This window comes from Pithys albifrons, chromosome 7, assembly GCF_047495875.1.
Source record: "Pithys albifrons albifrons isolate INPA30051 chromosome 7, PitAlb_v1, whole genome shotgun sequence".
Taxonomy (NCBI): Eukaryota; Metazoa; Chordata; class Aves; order Passeriformes; family Thamnophilidae; genus Pithys; species Pithys albifrons.
In genome coordinates, this window is record NC_092464.1 from 5,652,470 (window position 1) to 5,677,362 (window position 24,893).

The 24,893-nt window shown below is 46.2% G+C and overlaps 1 protein-coding gene across 3 annotated transcripts in view; it reads right to left on the minus strand.

The window, feature by feature from the left end:
• LOC139674300 (uncharacterized) overlaps window positions 1-16,100 on the minus strand; it is a 45,591-nt gene extending 29,491 nt beyond the window's left edge. The window contains exons 1-6 of one of the 3 annotated variants that reach the window (XM_071560488.1): window positions 16,010-16,100; window positions 15,645-15,793; window positions 14,515-14,651; window positions 13,225-13,279; window positions 11,432-11,842; window positions 10,571-10,652 (exon numbers count right to left, since the gene is read on the minus strand). In XM_071560488.1, the coding sequence (XP_071416589.1) occupies window positions 10,571-10,652; window positions 11,432-11,842; window positions 13,225-13,279; window positions 14,515-14,651; window positions 15,645-15,656 (697 nt within the window). In that variant the 5' untranslated portion in view covers window positions 15,657-15,793; window positions 16,010-16,100. Of the gene's footprint in view, window positions 1-10,570; window positions 10,653-11,431; window positions 11,843-13,224; window positions 13,280-14,514; window positions 14,655-15,644; window positions 15,794-16,009 lie in introns of all 3 variants that reach the window. The other 2 variants (XM_071560489.1, XM_071560487.1) reach the window with 2 other exon arrangements.
• Window positions 16,101-24,893: the final 8,793 nt, after the last annotated feature.

A 24,893-nucleotide genomic window follows, 5' to 3' on the forward strand; every position in this document is an offset into this window, starting at 1 on the left:
TAAAATACAATGTGTTTTCCTCCTAAGGAAGGATGAAAAACGACGGGAAGAAGATGCAACAGGGAGCTTCAGTGGGATTCTAGGCCAACTCTAGTAAAGCCTGAGGATGAGTCATGCTCTAAAACACCTGCTTACCCTCATGGGTGCTCCCTCCTGATGCCAGGATCACACTTTGTTCTGTTTGCAAACTGCAGTACTTTCTCTCATTTTCAGTCCTACAAAGGACCGTGGGGATTTGAAATTCAAGCTTTTTTTCTTTTTGCCATGGGTTGGCCTATTATGTGACAGAGTGGCAATTGTAAACATGTTCTTTTTACACAGAATTCATGTGGGTTTGATCCAAATTACCTGTTTGTTAAAACTCTGTGGGCTAGAAGTCAACATTTAAAAGGGAGAAAGATTTTCACAGGCTCACATACCAACTCAGATGTAGAGAACAGCACTGATTACAGTTAGGTGACTGACAAAATTCATACAACTTAACACCACTTTTTTTCTGATTCCAAATTTTCATGAGTACACCTTATCCTTTCAAATAAGTTTGTACAGCATCACATACAATACATCCATGATTTGGACATGAGGGGCATCTCTGGTATAGAAAATAAATGTAATGAGTAACACACATAAAAAATATAAATCATTCTCTTTTGAAAGGGTTTAAGAAAGATTTTGCTCTGTCTGCCAGCCATATGTTGCATTCACTTGAGGAGCTCTACTGCACAGAGTTAATAGATGAATTCTGGGGTGGTAAATGGGCTGAAAAGAAAAGTGCCAGAACCAGAGGAAGGTGCTAAACAAAGAAGTAAAATAAAATAATGTGACTAAAGACCAGCTGTGTTGAAGAGGAAATAAGATTTCAATTACAATTTCATGCTTTAGGAATTGCCTACTAAATTATAGTCTAATAATTAACATTTTGCACATGTATAAAGTTACATTTGCAAATCTGAGGGAGTGAGAGGGGAGTGAAGAGAAAAGCTACTGAGGAGTGTCTTTTTTCCTGTCCTTGAGTTTCAAAATCAGATCTCTTTGCAATTTCCAGGACCTCCAAACTGAAGATTCATTATCTCCTGTCACTTCTGCAAATACTTTTGGCTCCTCAGTGTCTGCTGGACTTTGTGGGAGCAACAGCACAACCCCCAGGTAATTTAAAGAGCTTCTGAGAAGGGCTGGGAAAATTTAGCCTCAGGCAGAGCTGAGTATCTGCCCCAAGGCAGCTCAGGGCTATTTCTGGGCTTTGCAAAAATCCAGGAATGTGGAGGACTCTATTCCTGGCACCAAAAAAATGCCAAGAAGCTCTGCTGAGAGACAGCTGCGAGTGGCATTGCTGTTTGGGGACGTGGTCTTCCCGAGTGGGCCAACTGCTGTGGGGTTGTTTGTCCTTAGGGAGGGCTCCAGCATCACCTCATCACCCAACTTATTGGGTACCGAGTGTTTAGAGAAGGTGAGTGCAGACCTGACCGTCTGCTTGGCATAGCCTTGTTCTCTGTGTTCCTGTGCTAAGTTAATAAAGGGTTAATAAAAACCGAGTGAATGCTTAATTACTCTCTCCCTGGGCCCTGTGTCACTGGGCTCTCAGCACTGCCCTCTGACATGCTGGGATGGTGTATCACACCCTGCTCACGCCAGCACTGCCAGCACCGTTCTCGTACTCTCCAGTAACTCTTTATCTGCTATTTACAGAGGGGTTTTTTCACTGAAATGGTGATAAACACCCCTGCTGGATATCCAATGAGAGCTGTTTTTATTCCCCTGTTTCTCCAGTTCACCTATCCCACCATCAGGACTACTTTTATCCCTAACCCCTCTTATCTCTGCTTTACCTCTCCTGCAGAGCAGCATCTCAGCCCTTGCATACTGCAGTTCAGGATGACCATTCATGACAGCAACTTCCCTCTCTCTTTAACATCCCCATCCCCAGGGAAAGCAACTCTAAGCTCCCCACTGGAATAACTTCTGCCTGGGGAGAGGGCTTCTTGACATGCCACAAATACCAGACCTTTTAAGGAAAGCCCTCTCTTACCACTCTGAGGAGATACCTTGGGAATGTCTGTGCAGGCATGAGCCCTGTGAGCATCACCGGCCTCACATCCTTGCTGGGATGCAGGGCATAACCGGGATCAGGGCTGTGGCGTCCATCCTTAAGCATTTCTTTGCCATGCCATGGTGTTGACGTAGGGGCATTGCAGGGATACCACACGCTCTGAGGAGCTGCGAGGCCCTGCCTTGGCTTTCTATTCTTATCTCGGTGTTTCTATGCCACTGTGAGCCCTTTATCACTGGCAGCCAAGAAAACTTAATACTGTTTTGGAAGAAACAGTCATACCCCAAACTAATTTAGCAGTATTCTTTAAAGAGAAATCTCCAACCCACTTGTAGCTATTGAGATTCCCAGGAATTTGTGTTTGTTTCTGAATAAGGCAAATTACCAGCGAGAATATGGGAGAGGAGAGAAATGGTTGGATTAAAAGAGGAAGATACCAGTAAGATACAGTACTTAAAGCATCAATTCTTGCTACTGTGTTCAGACTTGGACCTGGGACTTTTGCTGGTTCTGAAGAGGGATTTTCACCTTCCTAGTAACAGGGTTAGGACATCCTTGCCTGGTTTCCCCCCAAAGGAAACTTTTGTGTCCTGCAAAATGCTGCATCTATTCGAGGGCTGAAAAATCCCTTTGAAGGATTTTCTTACAAATTTTCACCCATGTTGGATCCCTTAATTGCCACTATTGAACCACCTACCACTCTGCCTGGACATGAGCACATGTTTTCATGGTTTGCCACTTCTCAAAAAGTGCTATTGGTACATGAGGCACAGAGAAATAAAGGTAACTCTACCTTTGTTTCCCTAAATCCATGTTTCCTCATAAAAATCTGAAGCTGCTTCACATATTTTTGAGCAAAGGTCTGAGGTGAAAACTGGAATCTTGGAGGGAATTGGAGAAAGTTATGGAATTTTTGTTATTCTCCAGCAATCAGCAGGATGTCAGTCTCAGAAGGAAGTGCTGACTATTGCCCAGTGCATGAGCAGAAAAAAAATTATGAGAAGTCAAAAAATATCAGCTCAGGTCAGGCCCTTCCCACAGTGACTGAGGGGCTGGACCTGCAGTCCTGGCTCTCCTGCTGGCCACAACACAGACCTTAGAGCCAAAAGGCTTTGGCAAACAGATAATCAGGTATGAGACACACACGTGCACACATGGGTGGATTTCTGCTGTCTCTCAGAGTGACACAGGTTTTTGGAGTTACCTTCCATACACATGAGCACCAACAGGGAGTGGCACGGCCATATTAATGCTGCCAACCCAAGAGGCTCCTGAAGCCCTTTGTCTGGCACAGGGTCACAAACATACTTCTCAACCCTCCCTGTAGATGGGGATTGAAGAGGGAGGGAAAGAAATTCCCTCCTTAGCTAATCCTTCTCTGCCTGCTCTTCCCTAGGGATTTAAGATGAAGTAAAGCCTGTTTCTTTCTGAACAGTCCACATTTTGCTGCCTGCCCACTATCAGTCCAGAACACAGTTTGGGCCTAGAAAACACCCCCTCTAACCCCAGCAACCATCCAGCTCAACTGAATTCCACACAGATTCTTTCCACTGTTTGTGGTCACAGTGGTCAGAGGCATGGTAAATAACAGTATTTTGGGGGGAAGAGAGTATACACTGAGGTCTGTCCCTCAATTTAAGCCTCAAAGCTGTGAACTTCAATATTTCAGGACAGGGGAAAAACACAAAAGTATAATGCTCTGCTTATGCCTAGAATGTTCCCAAGTGCCCCAGATGATGGTGTTGAACCAGACCAAAGCCACCATACACCAAAGCCACCATCCATGGAACACAGGTTCTGCAGCAGAGAGAAGGATTTACCAAGCTTTGGGCCAACAGAATAAAATCCATGGCTTTCCAGGAGCTACAACAACTCTTTCATAGCACAACACACTAAGCATCCTCATTTACCCTGCATTTTAGGATCAGTCTGAAGTTTGTATTCATGCTACACTTCATCCCACTTTAGTCTACCCCAAAATTACTTACAGGGAGGTGTCTGTCGTCCCAACAGGTGTGTCACTCTGCAGACAGCCCCAGTGGAAAATCTGTGTGAAACTCTCAGCCAGGAAGCCCTTAGTGTATCCTACGAGGAGCCCTGCTCCACTCCCCACACCCTCAGTCCCCTTCACTGCCTCCCAGTGGTCCCTGGCAGCTGGTTTTATCACTGAGTGCTGGGCTATGTTGAGAGGATGAACCACTTGGTCTATTTTTAGGGAAGAGTGAAATTGCTCTTCCATGAGGCTGAGTCAATCATGAGTTCTAGCAATCCTGCACAGAGGTTGAGAAAGGCTGGGGCCCTGGCTTATTTTCAGAATTTATTCATTCAAAATACCCCTGGTGTAACTTGGTACGGGATGGCGGATGCTTCCAGGCACTGGTGCAATGGGGAAGAGGCATTTCCCTGACTCACTGTCATGTCCTCAGGCTGTGATCCACACAGCCAGGCCCCTGTCAACTCTGGCCACAGCCAAGGTTTTAAGGAAAAAGCTTGGAGGGTGCCAGGTATTAACTACGTTTTCTGGTTCCCTATTTCCCCATCAGTTCTGGTACTTTAGAACCAAGAAGGAAAAAAAATACTTTAGCAAAGTGAGTGAAAGAAGGATGACTGAACTACCTGCTTTATGGTAAAGTGGGAATTGCCCCCATCCTTGCAGTCCCTCTGCAGCCCTGGGGTGTCACAGAGAGCTGCTCTGGGAAGTGTTTGGAGAGGGATAATAATAAAGCACTCAGCCCCAGAGGGCTGTTGCTGCCCTCAAAGCTCAGCTCATCAATGGGTGTTATTTTTAGTGTTTTAATGGTGGGTACAACAGTGTGTCAGAGATGGAGACCCTGCCTGGCTCTGCTGAATAAAAAATACAAACACAAACATAACCAAGGGTTCTGGGGCTTGTTTTAACAGTCCACCTTAGCAGACAGGGATAGCAGTGAAACACAGAACTACTGAATCAGGCCCAGCTGTTCTCTCTTTGGTTTACTTTTCTGACGCCTTCAGAGAGCCTGTGCTGGAGTACATCACCCTGTGGTGATGAAAGGTGTGGGTTGGCTGTGCCAGTACCAGAAGTCCCCATTAGCTGAGATAAAACACTCATGAAGAAGTTTTTGTAATCACAAAACACAGGATGAGAGTTGCAAGAGCCCCCTGCTTGGTCCCACTCTGCTCATCCCCACCCAGGCCATGCCATGGCCCACAGCTCCCAGTGCCAGATGGCTTGGGGCAGCAGTGGCAGAGAGAGATGCACAGGTGGGAGCTGTGCTGGCTGGACCAGATGGTCTTGGGGCAAAAATTTCCCTGTTTTATCTGCCAGCACAGAAGCTGTCTTAGCCTTCCTGTGCCCCAATCCATCATCAGATAGAGGGAAATGGTACTTGTCCAAGGTCTGTCACCCTCTCTGAAATGTGTTTACACAGTTTTAACACAAGCATATCTCCATCTCAGCTGGGGTCATTGGTCACATAGAGATCTCAGCAGTGTTGTGATGAGTAGAAGCAGAGTCCCACTCACCAGAGTGCTTCATGCTCTTTGCTCCAGAGGGCCAACTCACTGCTACTGATTTTTGAGTTTCATAGAATCATAGAATGGTTTGATTTGGAAGTGACCTTAAAGATCATCTAGTTCCACCCCCTGCCATGGGCAGGGACACCTTTCACTAGATCAGGTTGCTCAGGACCCCATCCAACCTGGCCTTGAACACTTTCAGGGATGGGACACCCACAATTTCTCAGGGCAACGTATTTCAGTGCTTCACTACTCTCCAAGTAAAGAATGTCTTCCTAACATCTAATCTAAATGTCTCCTCTTTAAAGTAATTCCTCTTTTTGCTATCATAATCTGCCCATGTAAAAAGTCATTCTCTCTCTTTTTTATAAACCCTCTTTAAATACTGAGATGTTTTAGTTCTTTTGGTGCACTTCTCCTGAATACCTTCACTGGAGTTTTGCGGGAGTGTTTGGAGCGGCTGCTGCCCCTCTCCTTTCCCTGTGGGTCTGCAGGTATCAGTCTCTGGAGAGGATGCTACACATCAACCAGGCTGCAGTTCAGCATGTGACGTGGTTTCCTTGCCAACACCATGTGACATCACATCACATCACATCACATCACATCACATCACATCACATCACAATGCATCCAGCTCCAGATGACCATCTGCTTTCACTGAGGCTCCTGGAAGGGCTCTGCTCCTCCCCATAGCCCAGTTTCTTTAAACATCCTGCAAGGCTATGCATTATGGTTCCCCTGCTCTCTGTGTTGAGCCTGTTGCCTCGGAGGATCATCACCCCTCCTTCTGAAGTGGTCTCTGTGTTCTTTGTTGCTTCCTTCAATCAGTGTGGATCAGAGAGGGTGATTGACAGGCCCTTGGTTGCCAGCCAGATGGTGAGGCAGAGGGCTGGGGATGGCAGGGGCTGTCAGCAAACACACACCCGCTCAGGTAGAATGAAGTGGGTGCCAGGCATGTCAGCAAACAGTGACAGGCTGGAGACTGAGATATCTTCTTTATTCCATATGGGTGGAGCAACATAAAGGCAGGAGGTGAAGGGCAGAGCATGTCAGCTCAGTCAGCAGCTCACAGTGTGTATGTGTGTGTTGTGGTGTGCATGTGCTCAGCAGGAGCACAAGGGGTGCATGCATATATTTATGTGGAGCTCTCTCTTCATCTGCAACATATATATGGTCTGTCTGCATACATGGCTGCCTGTTCACACTCCTGCTGTGTCTCTCCATCTCTAGGTGAAGGACCTGGTTTGCTGTGTGCTGTGACTTCCATGTGTGTTCCCATCAGTGTCCCTGCAAACCACTCCTGTGACCCTGAGATATCTGAGTTGCCTGACAGCTCTGCACAGCTCTCGGGGAAAGGGTTTCCTCCTCCTGTCTGGAAGACAGCAACTAATTAGAAAGCAGGAAACGAGGAAAAAAAATCAATGAGGTACTGGGATTTTCTGAGAGGCACTGAGAACATGATGGAGGAGATCAGCAGCCTGGGGGTGTGGAGCAAAGGGCAGCCCTGAGCCCTCGACTGAGGTGGGATAGCTCTTTCTGGAAGCTCAGTAAAGAGGGCAGGAGAAAGGCTCTTTAGGTTAGATTGAGTGAGATCAGAAACTAGGGCCTGCAGGAAAAGCCAGCTAGGAGGGACTAGTCTGCCTGCTTTGATTGCTGGCAAAGCTCGACCAGCCTGATCAGCAGAGTCTGATTGTTCCCCTGCCCTCCACAACTGCCTGGGAACCACTGCACGCTCCATGGCAGCCTCCCCAAAAGATGCCTGTGGTCCCAACATCCCTGACCAGCTGTCACAGGGGCTGGGAGAGGTGACAGGGGATGGATGGCACCTGCTTCTGACCCTTCTTTCTGTGATATGAGGTCCTCTAGTCAGGGTTTCCCTGCTGGCTGAATCGCAGAGGCACAAAGCACTGAGAGCAGGACAGACTGGCCACTTAACTGGAGTTCCGGCATTCAACTCCTGCTTGTCATGCCCATGGAAAGCAAGTGCTGAAAGGGAAATGAGCTTTTAAGGATTATTTTGACTGCAGGAGCCTCTATCATTGCAAGTACCAGAGCTACTTTGAACTGGAGCTGTCTGTAGCATGAGCACAGCCTTTTATCTTAAATCATCATTTTCCCCCGCCGCCTTTCAGATCTTTCCAGTTCACTAGTGATGTTCTCCCCAGCCCGTGTGCTGAACAGTGTGATGCAGACGAGAGAATGCTGGCTGCAAACCCTCAGGTCATGGAGAGAGGGAGGGTGGCAGCCTCCCCCCATCGCTGGGGATGGGACACAGTGTCCGGAACATCCTCGCGGAGACCAATTTTGGGATGGAAGTGAGGCGGTTTCGTTGTCGCTAGATGGCACCGCACCCCCTTGCAGCAGAAAGCGTGGGTGCTACAGCGAGCAGAGGAAGAAGCTTCCCCAGACAAGCAAATCTTGAACCAAACCTGGGTCTCCCAGCACGAAGGATGGGGGACCCCATTGCTCTCTGCCCTCTCCTTCACCTCCTCTCCTTGCTTTGAAAATTCCCTGTGGGGTAGAGGTTGAAATAACACAGAATAGAAAGGAGGAGGAGGGGATTGCAGGCGTTTTGGAGGTTGCCTGGATGCTCCGTGATTTGCAGTCACGTCAGGCTCCTGTTTCATCTTTGCTCTGCACCGAGACAACATTCCCATGTGCCCTTCAGCTGAAAGCCCTGAATAATGGAGCTGTGTTGATACACACATGCACAATCATATGTGTGTGTGTGTGTGTGAGCTGGGGGAGTGGTGTGCCCACGTGTGTGTCACACTTCTCTCCTCCTTGACTGCAATTTCCTCTCTCCGACTGCCAAAATTCATCTAGGAGTTGTTAAATTTTAAATTCAGAGTACTCAGGAGACTCTACCTGCAGTAAATTAGCTGGTACTTTCTCCTTTTTAATATTAAAGAACTCAAGTTTTCAACCATTTACCTCTGGGAATTATGGTGTCTTGGTTTGCTATCTCCTTTCCTAGCAAGAATTTTGTTCTACTATGTAAATATTCCAGTGCTCAGTTTAATCTCATTACTGCAGACTACAGCCACTTGGACCTCTTTAATTAGTGACTTGGTCATGTCTTTGGTGGTAACTTCCTCTGGATCATGTGATACAGTCAGTATGGCCAGGGACACAGCCCAGCTGCTTTAGCTGCCTGGGAATGGGCTTTCCTGAGGGGTGTAGCAGCCTCCCTCTCTGATCAATGCTCAGGTCTCCTGCACTGTCTCAGAAGTGGCTGTGCCATGCCTGGAAAAAGATGCAGCAACTGCTGCTTTGACTCCCTGCGTAGTTATTCAGCTCTGAACTGTTGCATGGACATGTGTTTGCTCATAAGACCAATGCCAGTCATCACAGCTTTCTTGAACACTGCCAAGCTGTTGTCCTCTGTATCACAGCATCTCAGACCCTGGGAACTGCTCTGCTTTTAACGTACGTTATTGTGTGGCATCAAAGCACTCAACACTGCTTTCCCCACCCCAGGTCACTGGATCTGCTGGGTGTCCCCTCCTCAGCCCAGGGAAAGGGCTGTGGGGCAGTGCCTGGAAAAGGTGAGAAAGCACCCACAGAAGACTTGCCCTGATCATGGAACACTGACATCTCTCTCGCTCCATGGGAATGATGGAACACAGCACAGGTATGGCCTGAGACACGTCTTGGCCCAGAAGAGGTTTGGGGACAGTGGGTTCCTGGACTTTTTTAGGGAGCATTACAAGTCCCTTCACTGAGTAAATCCAGCACCTACCTCAGCGGTAGCTGTCCTGTTCTCGTCTCCATGGATGGAATTGCCTCCCTAGAAAGACCTCACACAAAGCCCTCCCAATGAAGCACAACAACATGAAGCCACTGCTATTACAAGGCCTTTGAGTCAGGGGCTGGGGAGTGGTGTAAGGCTCTAAGATAGACCATGATTCATTCTATGCCAGCCAGAGCAAAAGATGTTCCTTGAGCTGTAAAAGGCACACAGATGATACTGTGACAGTGTTTAGTTAAATAGTGTGGTGACATCATGTGCTTTGACATTAAAATAAATTCCCAGCAATGTTGTGGAAACCTCAGCTCCATCCTTTGTGTGCTTGTGTAAGGGATGTCTTTTCCCATATAGTTGGGTAATTAAATACAGTGTCCGAAATCCAGACAACATATGATTTTTGTCCCCTTCTTGTGTGAAAGACAAGAAAGAAATGGAAAGGAAAGAGAACAAATCCTAAATAGATGGTATAAAGGATCCCTGGATTCCCGATCCATGCCCAAAGAAGGCGGGATGGTCCAGTAGTCTCTAATCCAGTCATTATGGTATTTTTGAGAGCTATTTTTCTGTGCCAAATAACACAGTAAAATTTGGCAAAATTCAACCCTTTCCCATGCAAAGCTTGTATCTGTCACTCTTCACAGATACCTCTTGCCTCAAAATATCCCTGACCTGCTTTAGTCCTGATGATATCATAGCATTAGGGATCCCTTACGTGCCTTATCTTAAGCCAAGGATGACTGTATCTGATACACCCCCACTGCCAAATTCAAAGAGGACCCCAGCCAAAACTCCTTAGTTAGGTACAAAGGAACTTCTCCCTTTTCCTATCCTCAAAGCTGAGGTGCAGGGAGATATTATTCATCCCAAACTAAACATGGACATACTTCTGCTTTGGTATTTAATAGCAGCTATTTTTAACTGCTGGGATAACAGCATGGGGAGAGCCAGCATGGCTCTGTGGACTCATCACTGGCCCAGATCCCAGCTGTGCAGGGATTTGCCAGCTCTGGGCAGTGGAACCGATCAGGGCTGGAAGGCTGCAGTAGCAGGGTTGTCTGCTCTCCAGGCTCCCTATCCTTGGCCACATTCCTGCATGGCCAGTCCTGGCAGGACCCAAGTGATCCCCAGCCAGCATCACCCACTCAGTGTTTGCTATGGGGTTACGAGGGAAATACAGCTAAGCGTAAGGACCAAGTAAATCCTTCCCAGTTGCAACTATAGAGCTGGCAGTAGAGTAGCAGTGATGACTGGCAACCAAAATAAATCCAACTCACAGCTTCTGCCCATGGTTGAGTCACTGGCTGTACCTGGCACCGAGGAGAGGATCGTGGGTCTGTCACGGAGCAGCTTCCCTTCCTGTGTGGGAATAACAGCAGAGAAACAGGTAAATTCCCACAAACAGCTGAAAGGAACTGCACAAAGGCCCAGTGTGGGGAAGGTGACTACACTAGGGGCTTTCCAGAGGAACAGGTGGCCTTTTCTTCCTGTAGACCTGCCCCAGTCTTGGCTTTGCTCTGTTCTCTCCCATACTGTGCTTCACAACTTTTTGCTCCACACCTGCCCCATTTCCAAGGCTAACTTATATGTTCTTTACCCATCTTTGATTTTGATGCCTCCTTTCAGAGTCAGAATTATCCATCCTCTTCCTTTACCAGCTCCCACAATGATTTTAGTGTCTCAAACCCAGTAGTGATTGGAGTTGCCCTTTGCTGTATTTGCAGTGAAGGACCAGTCCCTCATATGGAGTAGTCATCACTGGGTTGATATCATACAGCAATAATCATTTTAGATGGGATCTTATCCATAATTAATATTTCAGATAATATAAATTTCATGTTGATATTATCTCTCATGTTTCCTTAATGTAGGTCTCTCTCCAACCTAAGCTGTCCATTCAGCTCCTTCCCTCCAGGGTGAATATCATCTCAAGGAATATTTTGTTGAACACAGGACCTGTCGATACCATTAGATCACCTAGAGCTGGATGGCACTAGACATAAAGTTCCACAAGGAAGCCTATTCCCCAAGTCTAGGGATCAATGGATGGAGCACCATCATGAAGCCCAACCACTTATAAGGATGACAAGCAAAGGAAATTTATTTTCAGGAGCTTTTGAAGCTCCTAACCTACTAACCTTTGCAGAAGACTCCTTCCATTTGATGGTGGCAGGACTCTGCTCTGCCTTCCTCTGGAAGTTCTGAAGAGAGGAAAGGAAGGATGGGTCTTTGCGGGGTCTGGGTTCCATGCTCAGGGGCTGGATGGTTGTCATGGGGCTGGCATCAGCCTCCCTCTTCCTCAAAAGGCCTTTGGGAGGTGGTGTCTTCAGTGGAGCACAGTGTAAACTCTTACAGCGTGGAGTGACTTTGGGAGTGTCAGAGCTGGTCAGGAGTCCTTTGAGATTCCTTGTTGGGGCACTTATGTTAGGGATGGGAAGACCCTCCATGGACTTGTTTGGGCACATATTGCTGGGATGACTTGGAGATAAGGCATAATTTTTCCCCATTGGAGTGGCATTGGTTTGTGATGGATATCTTCTCTCCATGAGCTAAAAAAAAACCAACCCAAAACTCCATTGTAACAGGTTCTCATAGAACTTCAATAATAACCATATGAGATTTTTTTCCCCACTCATCTACATCAAGCATCACATCTACTAACTTTTTGGAATGAAAAAGGGAAAGACTATCCCATCACTTTATGCTCTATGTTTTCTGAGTAAAAGTCAGGACACAATCTAAACTCTAGCCCTTTTTTGAAGTATGGAAGAAGTTTCTGTCTTGCCTGTTTACAGTGTATCCTCCTATTCATACACGATCATGCAAAGAAGCTTAGGAGTAGAAAAAATACAGTGTCTCTCTTCCCTCTTGGATCATTAATTTTTGTTTTCCATGTCCATCCTTCTACTCTATGAAACAGTGTTTTCAACTAGAAACCCCCCTCTCTATCTATCATTTCATAAGAAACCTCAAGTTTCTTCTTAGAAACATGGAATGAAAATAAAAATTTTCAGATTCTGCTTTTTTTTTTAATGAAGTGAAATTCAGCTTTCTCTGATCAGCGTGAAACAACCCTGTCTTCTGCAGAAAATTTGAATGAAGTCCAGATTATCTGTCTTCCAGTGAGTTATTTTATCATTTTGTCATTTTTATCTCAGGGTGTAAGAGGCCCCTTACCACAAAGCAGGACCCAACATGCAAACGCAGAGCTGACAACTTCACCTTATGCCAATGAGTTTGCAAACAAAATATGATATAAGGGACACTGGTAGCTGGGAGATGCACCATGGCCATGATGTGAGAACAGTAGTAACAGATTCTAGTTAGGGGGCGATTCTGTGTAAGACTGTGGAATGGACAGCTAAATGTAGCTGTGAGAAAAATCTACTTGTGTACTTGATGTCTAAGTCCCATCACAGTCAAAAGCACCAAGAAAGTGATTTCTGCACCCCAGGGTAGAATGGCACAAACACCTACCTACTTTGGTAGGTGTCATTTGAAACACACAGGTCAATCTCAGAAAGCCTCCAGCTGGTGGTACAGGAGAGCAGAGATGCTTCAGTGCCATCCCTGCCAGCCCAGTCGGTGCCTTAATGGCTTTGTGTACCTTTACCTCAGGCTGGATCCTTCCCTCACTTTCTAACCAGTATTAAATCCTCTGCCAAGTCCTACACAACTTGATGGTCTCTACAATGTACTCACTTCAGAGCAATCTGAATGTCATACATGAGTTTTCCATCCCATCCTGTAGCGTGTTATGTGTGTTAGTCCATCTGTACATGCTAAAAGGTAATTGGATCTATTCTGGTTCTCAGAACAGCATGGATATTGCAAAAAATGTTAGTTTTCTGTTTGTCTCTAATTGCCAAGAACTGGAACATTTTGTTGTCAGGAAAACCTGTCCCACCTGCTCTGAGCCTTTGGCTCTCACCTTGGGATGTTCCTGCTTAGTCATGTTTCTTTCACAATCCAGGATGCTCTGGTACCTGCAGGGAAGAAAGGACATGGCACCTTAATCCCTTTTTAGTCAGGATGTACTTTTTTGTATTGTGGACAGGCTCATTCTGCTTTCCCCTGCCCACTGGAAAATAACAAACACAACAGACTCCAAAGGCAATCTTGATGAGTGAGAGAGATGTGAGAGATCCCCTAAAGTGGACTGGTTTTAGGTCAGTGCAGTACTGCTAGATCCATGTGAGCCCTCTCCTCCCAAGCTCCATGGAGTTCCTGGAGCACTTTGTCTCCCCACTGGTGGAGGATGTGCTACAAGATTTTATCACCTGAAAGAGGTGTATTATTGCACTTTGCTGATATGTAGCTTGGAGTTGAAGTCAGGCTGCCCAGAAGGTCCATTTATTCAGTTTTAGCCTAATATAAAGTAATTAACCAAATCAGTACCTCACCTGATATAAAACTAGTAATGAGTCAGACCTTTGCAGAAGCAACCACCTTCCTTCTCTTCCTTGCTGTGGGGAGTGCACTCTCAGCTTTCTCCAAAGACTCTGTCAGATAGATGGCTATTTACAGTGAAAACTAACCAAGTTTGGGATATTTGGAACCAAACTGTCCCACAGGGATGCTCAAGAGACAGACTTGACAGCTGCTCTGCCACTTGTATGTTGAGGGAGAGGTACTTCGGGTTCTGTTCCTAATCTTATTTGTCTCATGCTTGGCAGCATTGTGGTCTGATCTCAGTCATGTGTTGTAGCCAGAAGAGAAATTAGCCCTTAGAGGGCTTGGGCTGAAATGTGACTCTCCCCAGAGCGTTTTGGTTAGAGGCAGTTGAGAGAAACCAGGAGGGGATGAGATGCCCATACCACTCTTGCCTCCTCCTCAGCTTGTCTCTCCAGCAATTGCTCCTTTCCCTTGGGGCATCTTACAGACTATCAAGATTAAAAGCTTAAATTGTCCACCTGGGAATGCTCCAGTCATTGGGGTCAAGGGTGAATTCCTCTGTGTCATTGTATTTAGTGAAGTTTGTTGAGTGTGTCTGGCTTTTAAATCAGGACTTGTCTTCCAAGACATTGGAAATATGTAACAGCTAAGAGCACTCATGGCAGAAAATACTTGCCTCTTACTTAGGACTTGACAATTTGGGATGCTGTGCTTGGGGAAAACCTTATCTGAGTGATATTTGTTTGTTATGGAGGTGGGAGAGGGACAGTCCACCCTGGAGCCCTTCAGATCTGGGATGAACTGTAAATACCAATCAACCACCCACCTGGCAATCAGTTCAGAGACAGACACAGCTTTCCCCAGAAGAACTGCTCTGTGCACTGGATTGTTCCTTGGGGAATGGCACAGAGAAGGAAAGGACTGAGCTGGCCTCAGCTTCTCAGCTTTTTCCATGTTTTCTGTCTGCTGGCATTGAAACAAGAGAGCAAAGGTTATGGTGCTGGATATGAAGATTCAGGGGAAAGAAGCCAAAAATTAGTGTGTCCATCTCCACTCATGGGACCAGTACATCAGCAAAGAGCTGTGGAACAAATGCTGTTTTCACTGACACATCTGCAAACTTCATCATATATCTTCACTTTGAAATAATAAAATGGGGTTAAAGAAGACACTAGTTAAATTAAATCCTTCCTAGTTCAGGAAATGTTTTTAATCCACTCACTCTACCACTTACCTTGTTCTCTTAGATCACCAAGTTCATCTCCGTGACAGTGAGAGGGAAACAACATGAAAAACAATTAGCTTTAAATAATTTTAAAATTATTTGGTGGAATTTTGTATATTTATCATTAATTAAAGTTTTCTTATGTTTCCAATGTTGCACAGACCTGAACCAGCTCTGGATTCAGGCAGTTACTGGAGATTTAAGCATCCCTTGGCCTCTTCTGCCAAAAATGTTCTTGTTTTTCAGACATCAGAAATGTGCACCAGAATTCTCAGGCATTGTATTTGCAGTGACTGATCTGACACTTGGAAGTACATTAGGTCATCTGGGGTTCATTTTCTGAATTTAGACAGAGCTCTGGGGACCTACAGTTTAAAGTAATTGCCTTTTAATTACTGACACAGACATGTGAACTATGAGATTATTAAATACTTGTATTTACATTTTGAGAGTATTTGTTTTAAATGTCAAGTAGCTTGTAAAATATGTTTCATCAGCAATTTCTGTGGTGCTGGCCTGAATATTAGTCAGTGTCCAGAGCAACTTGTATTTGGGTGTTCACTTCCAGATGCACTCAAGAGGGGCAGATTTTGGCAGGGGGAAAGGGGTTTAATTCAGCAGTTTGCAGATCTCTGCCTCCTTTCTCATGTCTTTAAGCAAGTCCAGAGGGAGGGAGATACATTTCTCACTAGTTGCTTTAAAAATTTCCCTTTTTAATTTTTTTTTCTTACCTTCCAGGTCATTTCCCACGATGTCAGAGAAGAGACAGATTTGTTAGATCACAGGTTCCCACCTCCCACAGTTCGGGGATTGTTTCCCATTTTTGCGGTGGTGTCGAACATTAAACAATTCCAGGTTAAGAGTCCTCGAGGGATTTACTCTGTGGCAAAATGAGCCTGTTAGGAGGGAATTATTCCCCGACCATCCTTCTTAGATACAGTACAGACAGTCAATGGAAACACTCTCCTCAGCCCACCCTGAACAGTTCCCACAACAGCTCAGCATCCCCCAGTTGCTAAGGGTTTACAGGATTTTTCTGATATTAATTCATTCCATCCTCTGTGATCTGGGAGGGTTTTTGTGTAAAATCACTTACATGCTACAGTGCTTCCCTCCACCCGAGATCTGCCATCCTCGGGGCTCTCCAGCACCACACTTCTGACTCCTTCCTCTCCCCCTTCTTTGCAAGACAGGAGGCAAAGTCCCTTGGCAAAGCCGCAATTAAATATTAAAAGCTGATGTGCGAGTGGGAATGGTGTGAGTTGGAGAGCTGGCACTGAAGAGCAGAGGAGATGAAGCCTCGTCCCTTCTGTCAGCCTGTCACCAATTATTGAGGTTTTATTCCTTCTCATGAAAACATTGTATATGTTCAAATCCTGGCTGGGGTACCCAGAGTCATCTAGACCCAAAGCTGGATTCTGATTTAGGTGGGAATCTGCTTGAATCCATGTCCCCACCTTGTCTCAGGAGGAGCAGCAATGAGCTCCTCTTCATGGGGATTTTTAAACTGATGCTTCTGGCACAGGTCATCAACCCACCCTCCAAAACAGAGAGTGTTTTCAGCTCAACTCAAAGTCCCCTGGACTTGTGGCTTCTCTGTGGAGGTTCTGCATGAGCTGCAGGAGGAGACATCTTTCTGGGGTGTTAACAGCTCCAGGGAATACACAGCTCCTCCTGGCAAAAATGAAAGGCAGGCCAGGGTCCAGATGAAATGACTTGAAATAATTCACTATTGGGGAAAACAGAGGGCAGGACTGCCTGAGGAGATTTGATTCAGCCAACGTCGAAGTGTTATTAAAGTCAGAGTTTGGCAAAAGTAGTCTCCTCACCCTCTCAAAAAAACCCCAAACCAAACCAAATCAAACCACAACTACCACCACCACCACCACCAAAAAAACCCCAAAACCGCCAAAACCCCAAAAAAAAATGGCCCCAAAAAGGTCTGCTTTTCACTTATCAATGACTGGGTTACTGTAAAGTTCTCTCTCAGGATTTTTTCTGCTCATGCTGGAAAGTTGACCAAGAAGAAAAGTCAGAACAAAAATAAGAGCAGGTCACTGCACTGATTTATAATGAACAAGAAAAGCTACATTTGACATCAAAAGCTGGAAGATAATTTACCCAGAAATGCTTAAGCTAAGCAAGAAACCTTTGAGATGAGAAGTCAGTGAGTCAGGACAAACCAGAGGTCTGGATAAACAAACTGAATGTGCCACTGCTGTATGAAATAATAGCTTACACTTTTCCATGTGTTGTGATTCAGCTTTTACTGGAACAAACCTCTTTACTGAGCTTTTATTTCAGCATCTAAAACATCTGAGATTCACTGATGATTTTAATTCTCTGTTCGGTGGATAGATCCAGCAAGTCTGGTTTCACATGGTGGGCTGTTCTCATGCTGTCAGTCGTGTTCCTTGCAGCAGTGCCTGAGAACCAGCCTAGAGCTCAGCCCCAGCTGAGATTTGCTCAGATTGTGCCAGACTGGCACCCTTCTCCTCTTCTTGCAGTCTCACTGACCTAATGGATGTTCTCCACTGAGCCAGATTCAGTTTTTGGAGGACTGCGCAGGATATTCTGCATGGTGATGAGAAAATGCCAGTAGAGTTTAGTAACTGCTGGACTACAAACACAAAAACCTGTTGGAGGCTAGAAGGATTTCATTGCATGGGCAAAATATCTCTGAAGCTGGGATGCCTCCTTGTTAGTTATTTATTTTAGTGGAGGAGGATTTGACTGACAGAATGAAACAATGAACACTGCAGTCCATCCAATAGTGACTAATAGAAGCTGTTAAAAGCCCCGTGAATTATTTCGGGGACTACTGCTATCCATCTCTGCTCCTCATAAAAGGGCTGCATGAAACAATTCTCTGCATAGCTCTCAGGCACACTGGCTAGATAAAGTGTGTTTTGAAACTGTTTTTGCCAGGATTACAGAGCCTTAGGCTGATTCCTCAGCTACTGTCTCTGCTGGGGGCCTTGCTCAGCTCACAGTGATTTTAGTCTTTGCTATTAGCAGTGCACTGGGTTTGCTCTGTTGGCAAGAATCTGTAGGAAGATGGGAAGGAATTCTTTATGACAAATACTTTCTGTGAGCTGAAAAGAGGTGAGACCCACTCTAGAAAGAGAGAAATGGGTTAGAGCTATGCACACCTGCACACTGCTGGCCCTCTTAGGTCCTGCTGTCCTTAACAAAATCCCTGATGTCTTAATTCCTGTTTCTTCTCTCATTCCATTGTTTTTATGCTGCTCCAAATATTTTTAATGATTTACATAGAAAGGTGCTTGAATCACATTAATTTGCCTCCATGTACCAAAGCATGGGGATGAGTCAGAGGATGGAGCCACTGGATGCACCAGTCCCCACAGCCAAAGAAGGGAAAACATTACTCTTGAAGACTCTTGGGGTTTATGTCTTGCCTTGTGAGAAGTTGGAAGAGATCTCTTGTAGAAACTGGAAGCTTTGACGGGACATGATTTTTGGGCTTCAGCAGTTCCCCCAGGTGGAGGAGATGGGGCAAAGAGGTGCTGTGAGGATCATTCAGTGCCTCTGTGGTGCTCAAATGCTCCTTCCAGTCACCAGTCCAAACAACCCTTGCCCTGTTTGGGACACAGACTGTCTTTTGTCTGCTCTGCTTCTGTTCTCCAAGGGAAGCAAACAGTTCAGCACTTACTGTGCCTCTGGAAGAGCATTGCCAGATGTGCTTAGCTCTAAATATGCTTAAATATGCTTAGCTCTCCTGGTATGCCAAAACAGAATGAACGGTCAGCCTCAAATACCTCCTATGTTTCCTGCAGAAAGGCAGGAACAACCACATGGCTTATGTGCACCCTCATCCTGAAGACATCTCTGTGGGGACTAATCTCAGGAGAGAAGGTAGCTAAGAGGTTTTTAGCAGCCAGGCTTCTCTCCTTCAGTTTTAAACAGCCAAATTACACTCTTCCCTTGAAGAACAAGGATTTCTCTGCAGAAAATGAGAAGGGAGGTAGAAAGTCCTCCAGATGCTTCCACATGCAGCAAATTATGCCACTGCAATGCTCCTCCATAGGGTCACAACTTTTCCTGTTAGAGCCATCAAACCTTCCTTGTTCTGTGGTTGCAACACAGGACTTTTCCAGGGTAGGGGCTGCAGTTTTTTTCCAGGCACTACAAGGCTTCATTGCCTGCCCAGGACACCTGACCACCACATTAGGAAAAAACAAGGTCTGCTTTTTGGTTCTGTTTCCTATGGTCAGAGAACCTGTGGGGACAATGAGGGTACTCAGTTCTGGGGCAGAGCATCCAGGTCGAAAGCTGTAGTTTGATGTCTCATTCCCTGTTGAAGTGCTGAGCTCTCCAGCATGGACATGGTTAGTCATGGGAAATGTTGCCTGCATCTTATCGGGGCCAGACAGAGGGAATACTGACAGGGATAGAGGCAGCTAGCAGGGAACTTTGAACTGGGAGCTACTAATGGTTAACACAGACAATCATTTCTAGCTGTGTCAAACAGACTGACCTAAGCCCACATGAGATTTGTGCTGACCAGACAGGGACAGCAGTTTACATAATCACTTCTATTTTATTATTTTTTTCCTAATTGTATAATGTTGTTTTGATAGCTGTATTCCAACTACAAATTTGTGTGTTCCTCTTTCTTTCCTCACATATGCCCAGCTCTGCTGCACACAGGTTTGTGCCCTGCTTGTCAGATGAGTGTGAGCAGGGATGGTGGGATGAGACTCAGTTTGGGTGTGAACAGAGATCTGCTATTTTTCATAAACAGACTGATGCATAAATACTTTTCTGAAAAATTCTGGTTGTGTTGTGTGTCTCCTCAAGATTTGATTCCCAGACAGGGAATTTACAGCAAACTCTCTACAAGCAGTGAGGGAAACAACGAGATTTTGCACCCTTTCCAGCACATTCTTCACATTTTTTGGGGGTGAGGAGAGCCATTTGCCTGTGTGGCCTCAGGGTTGGGTATGTGACTGCATAGCAGAGTTTTTAATCCTGTAGCTGAAGGCCCTGTGTAGCTCCTGGGAACTGATGCTCCCAGAGCCAATTCCTTTCCTTTGGTCCACTGGTTAGAGCTCTGCATGAGCACTTTACTAAGGATTGGATGCATTAGGAGAGGAAAAATCCCTGCAAAGCCTCTGGTATTGTTTGCTCTCTGCTCTTCATCTTTTTCTTGTGGAGAATATCTGAATCCTTGCAGTCATTTCCATAATTATTGGTTTCATGTTACGTAACAAAAAAAAATTATCTATCAAATGCACATGTGGAACTAATGGGGCTTATTTGAAAAGACCAGTCTTTGCATTTACAGCTGGCACATTGCTCAGTCCGTTTTAATGAGCTTCCACAGCACTGGCACGTGCTGGGGAGGGAGCCCACGTGTGTGCTCACCCCAGGCTTCTCTTCCCCCTGAAACCTCAGGGCTCCAGTTTCACCCAAGTTTCACCCCAGTTTCACCCCAGCATGTTGAAACACAAATGCGTGGTCTGCAGGAGTAAGCACGGGAAAGCTGCTGCAAGAGCCTTCATGGATGTATGTTCTCTTTGAATATCCCCTAATTGTCAAGTCCTTTTAACTGATTTTTTTTTTCATTCAGAGTGGAAAGCTTGGCACACCAGGTTTTCTTGGGGGACCTCTTTAGTGGCTGGATTTTGTGATGGCTGGAAATACCATATTAGGTAATTTTCAATTCAAGAAGTTGGATGGCTTCTGGCTTCCTTAAGGCAAGAGGAAGATACAAATTTTGAAGTTTTTTGGACTCCATGTTCTCAGGTTCGGGTGGAGGCTGAGGTGCAGAGATGGCCAAGGATAGAGAGTTCAGGGTATGGGGACATCCAAGGCCAACTCCAGCTCCTGCTTGGCTTCAGCAAAGATGAAATGCAGCAAATCCTGGACTTCAGTGGAGTCAAGATGTGGCCCTCAGGACATCAACATTACCACAGATTCACCCACCATCAAGTTCACCCACCACCACAGGGTGTGTGGAGATAAAGTTCACTCTGGACTTCAGGAAAATGAAACACTGGCTCCTCTCAATGCTCACATCCTCTTGTGGTGCATCTGAATCACACAGGTGTGAGCTCCCCCTGTTAAACCCTGACCCATCTCCCCAAAATGCTGCTGCTTAAAACCTGCTTTGCTCTGTTCCCAGGTGGATTCTGTGCCCATCCCCATGGCTGTCTAAATCTGTGGGAACCATGAGCTGAATCCACCCCTCCTGGATACAGTGATGTGACTGGCTTCATCATGGGGCCCCTGTGCTGATGCTTGGGAAGGGAACATCCTCTGCAGATCAGGATGCACTGCCGCAACTGTACCTGTGGATCAATGTCCCAGACCTTTCTGAGTTGGTCCTGAAGTAAAATGGTCATTCCCAAAATCCTCCTGATTTCTTCTGTACCTTTCCACAAGTAAAAGTCACACCCCTTAAGTCTTCACTTATTTTTCACAGAAGGGAAACTGCCCATTTATATGGCAGTGAAAAATGAATGCTGGAATGGGAGAAATGATGGGAAGGAGAGAGGGAAGGAAGGAAGGAAGGAGAGAGGGAAGGAAGGAGAGAGGGAAGGAGGGAAGGAGGGAAGGAAGGAAGGAAGGAGAGAGGGAAGGAAGGAGAGAGGGAAGGAGGGAGGGAAGGAGGGAGGGAAGGAGGGAGGGAAGGAGGGAGGGAAGGAAGGAAGGAAGGAAGGAAGGAAGGAAGGAAGGAAGGAAGGAAGGAAGGAAGGAAGGAAGGAAGGAAGGAAGGAAGGAAGGAAGGAAGGAAGGAAGGGAGGGAGGGAGGGAGGGAGGGAGGGAGGGAGGGAGGAAGGGAGGAAAGCAAGGGAAGGAAGAACTATAGCTATCTTTAATTTTGAACACAATAAGCTGAGTGCTCTGCTCATCCCATGCACTGCTTTTTCTCAAGGAAAGACCCTGTCTTTTCAATCTTTAGTGAACAAACCATCATATTCTGACCATATGGGGCTGCAGCATCCCTTTGGCCTGATCATGTATTTATTTCTCAGGCGTTTCCCTGTGAAAAGGGGTGATTGCCTGAGATGGTTTTATGAAAGTGTTTGGAGGTGGATGTTTCTTCGCCCTCTTTCCACCCAGCAAAAGGCGAAACCGCAGATTGTTCAGGCTTCAGTTTCTCATTGAAAAGTGTCTATTTTATTTCCCCCCTGGGAAGCTCTGAAAATTAAACCCAGCAAAAATACATTTCTTGTGAGAGGAAATATTTCCTGGCTGCCTCTAAGACACTGTGGGGCTCTGTGTATGTGTGTGCCTGCAAACTACATAGTGTGCACATGCTGTGCTGTTGTGCTCTGTGGGCGTACATGGGGCTGGGTGCAGCCATAATATGGGGCAAAAAACATAATATAAGGCTTTTCCTCTTTTTCTTGAAGGACTTGGAGCATACATACTTCAGAAATGTTAAAGGGGAAAGGCAACAGCAACCTCTCAGCACCTCTGCCCTCCCTGGCAAACATGTTCTTGTGCAGTTTGCAGTGTATTTTTGGGTCGTTTGAATGGTGTGCAAAGCTTTGGTGACCATTGGTGTGTCTTTTTTCCCCCTACACCTGCACTAGAGGCTCTTGGCAGTGCAAACTCTTGTACCTGAAAATGTAGGCTCAGAGGAAAGGGACCACGGTTGAGCAGCTCTGGTGAATCCAGCTGAACAGCTGCTGCCTGCCAGCCCTGACCATGAGCCTCGCAGCAAAGATGTGGGAAATCTGTTAAGATTTGTCTTGGGAATGTGTATCTAGGTGAGGGGGAGATGCTCCCCACACCAGGCTCAGCAGGGTGGGCAAGGGGCCAAGAAGCAGTTCAAGTCCTGCATCACTGCCTTGCTGCCAAAACTGGCAAGTGGCAAACCCGGCTGGCAAAATGTGTGTTGCTCCATCGCTCTCAGCTGGGGTCTGGCCCTGGGAGTATCTGGAGCATAACGGCTGCATCAGGATCCAGAGATGCTGGGAGGTGCTGGGGCACCTCCCCAGGGCCCAGCCCAGACAGCCCTGTTCCATCCTCAGCCTCTCTCCAGCTGGCTGGGGCACTTGACAGCTGTCATTGCCTCCTCTTGGGCTGAGTTCCCTCCTGGTGCACGATTAGGAGCGGGGAATGGGTTTTGGGCCAGGGGATTGGGAATGGGGCAGAATTGCATTAGTCTTACATGTGTCAGGACTACAAACTGCTCATGTTAGCCTAAACCCCATCATTTTTTCTTTTTTTCCCCAACAAGCCTGGTTTGACCTTCAAGATCAGATATCAGAGGGAACTGTAGGTTGAAAGGTGCAGATATATGCTGCTGGGTTTTTTTGCAGTGGGCTGCAGAGGCTGGCTGGGGATCAATTTTATTACACTTTAGTGCCTGCAAGTCCTCACTGAGGAGCTCTATTCCCAAATACCATGTAATTATCTTGGAGGTCTTCACGTGCCAACTTGATGCGACTGTTAAGAAATAGATCTGGTTTCATATCTGCATGCATCTTTGGAAAGATGCAAATAAGGAGGAATCATTTGCATACCAAAGTAGGCTCCAAGTGAGATTTATTCAATATTATTATTATTGTTATTATTAACAGTGGTGTGCTTCTTCTAGTCTCTGAAAGGCAGCAAAGATAAAAATAAGAGATCGCTTCCAGCTCTTTGTTTCTTGCAAAGAGAAAGATTTGTGCAGCCTGAAATCTCCCAGCCCATGGTGCCACCATTTACTCAGAACACAGAAAGTGCTCTCCAGCCATGAGAAATGGTGCATTAAGGGATTTGGAGGCTGCCTGTGCTCATCCTGAATCTGTCAAACACACGGAGCTCTGGGGACACCCCCACCAGGAGAGAGGTCGTCTGTCTACAGCAACGTGGGGACATCTGGAGGAGTGTGTCGGCAGGCGTGTACAGCATGTGCCCTCAGGAGCTTATCGTGCCTCTGACAAGACAAAACCCTGTGGGAGCTGCCGGCTGTGGATGGAGAGGAGGCAGAGAGCACGGAGCACACGCCATGGTGGGGGAGGTTGGTTTGGGCCATGTTGCTGCCTGCTCAACCAGATACATCTGCTCTCTGTACAGAAAACTCAGGGTTACCTGTGGACAGATGCTGTGAATAAACCCTCCACTGCACAGGCTCAAAGCCCTTCTGTATCCCCCCTCTCTTCTTTCTTGTGACCTTTTTGCATTTCTGAGTTTCATTTCTTTGTTTACAACCCTGTTCTGTCTCGTCTTCTCCTTTTCAGAAGCAAATACTCTAAAGACAGTGGTTGTCATGCAGTTTTTCATGTGTTTTCCATAATCAATATTTTTCCTCCACATATGGGTTGTTGCAATTACTTTACCTTGAATGACTGAGGTTGACTGCTCCCTTGACTTCAGAGGGTCAGCTCTAAAATGGCCAGGGGTATCCCCAAAGTGTGTTTTGGAAGTTTGTCCACCCAAAAAAGGCAGAACATTGAAAATGGCAGGTCGGGGGGGCGGGGGGGGCGGGGCTGGGGGGGGGGGGGGGCGGGGGGGGGGCTATCAAATTATTGCTTCCAAATAGGACTCTTCCAAATAGATATTTTCCTGCTGGGATTGTCCTGAACCACCTACCCTGAGTTTGTTTCTGCCCATGCATGGAGAACTTCATTCACTACTTGCTCTCCCTGGTGCATCTCACCCACAGCTGAGTGAACCAAGGGGACAGAGCCTGAGACATGGCTCTTCTATTGATACCAAGGGTCCTGCTAGCAAAGGTGTGTGTGACCAGGAACAAGGCACCTTGTTCAGAGCTTGTTTCCGTGGATGGAGGCCATCAGTGCCATTCACTTCCTTGCTGTCCTCATACTTGAAGGAACACTGTGCTAAGAAGTGAGTGGGAAGCACTAAAGCATCTTCACTTGTTCAGGGCATAAAAGCTTTCTTGGAAGATGTTCTAAGCCTGTATCTTATCCACATCCCATTCTGGAAAGTATTCAGAAGGTAAAAATATGCTTAAAGATATAATTCCAATTTATTTCAACTTTCTGTGCAGCATA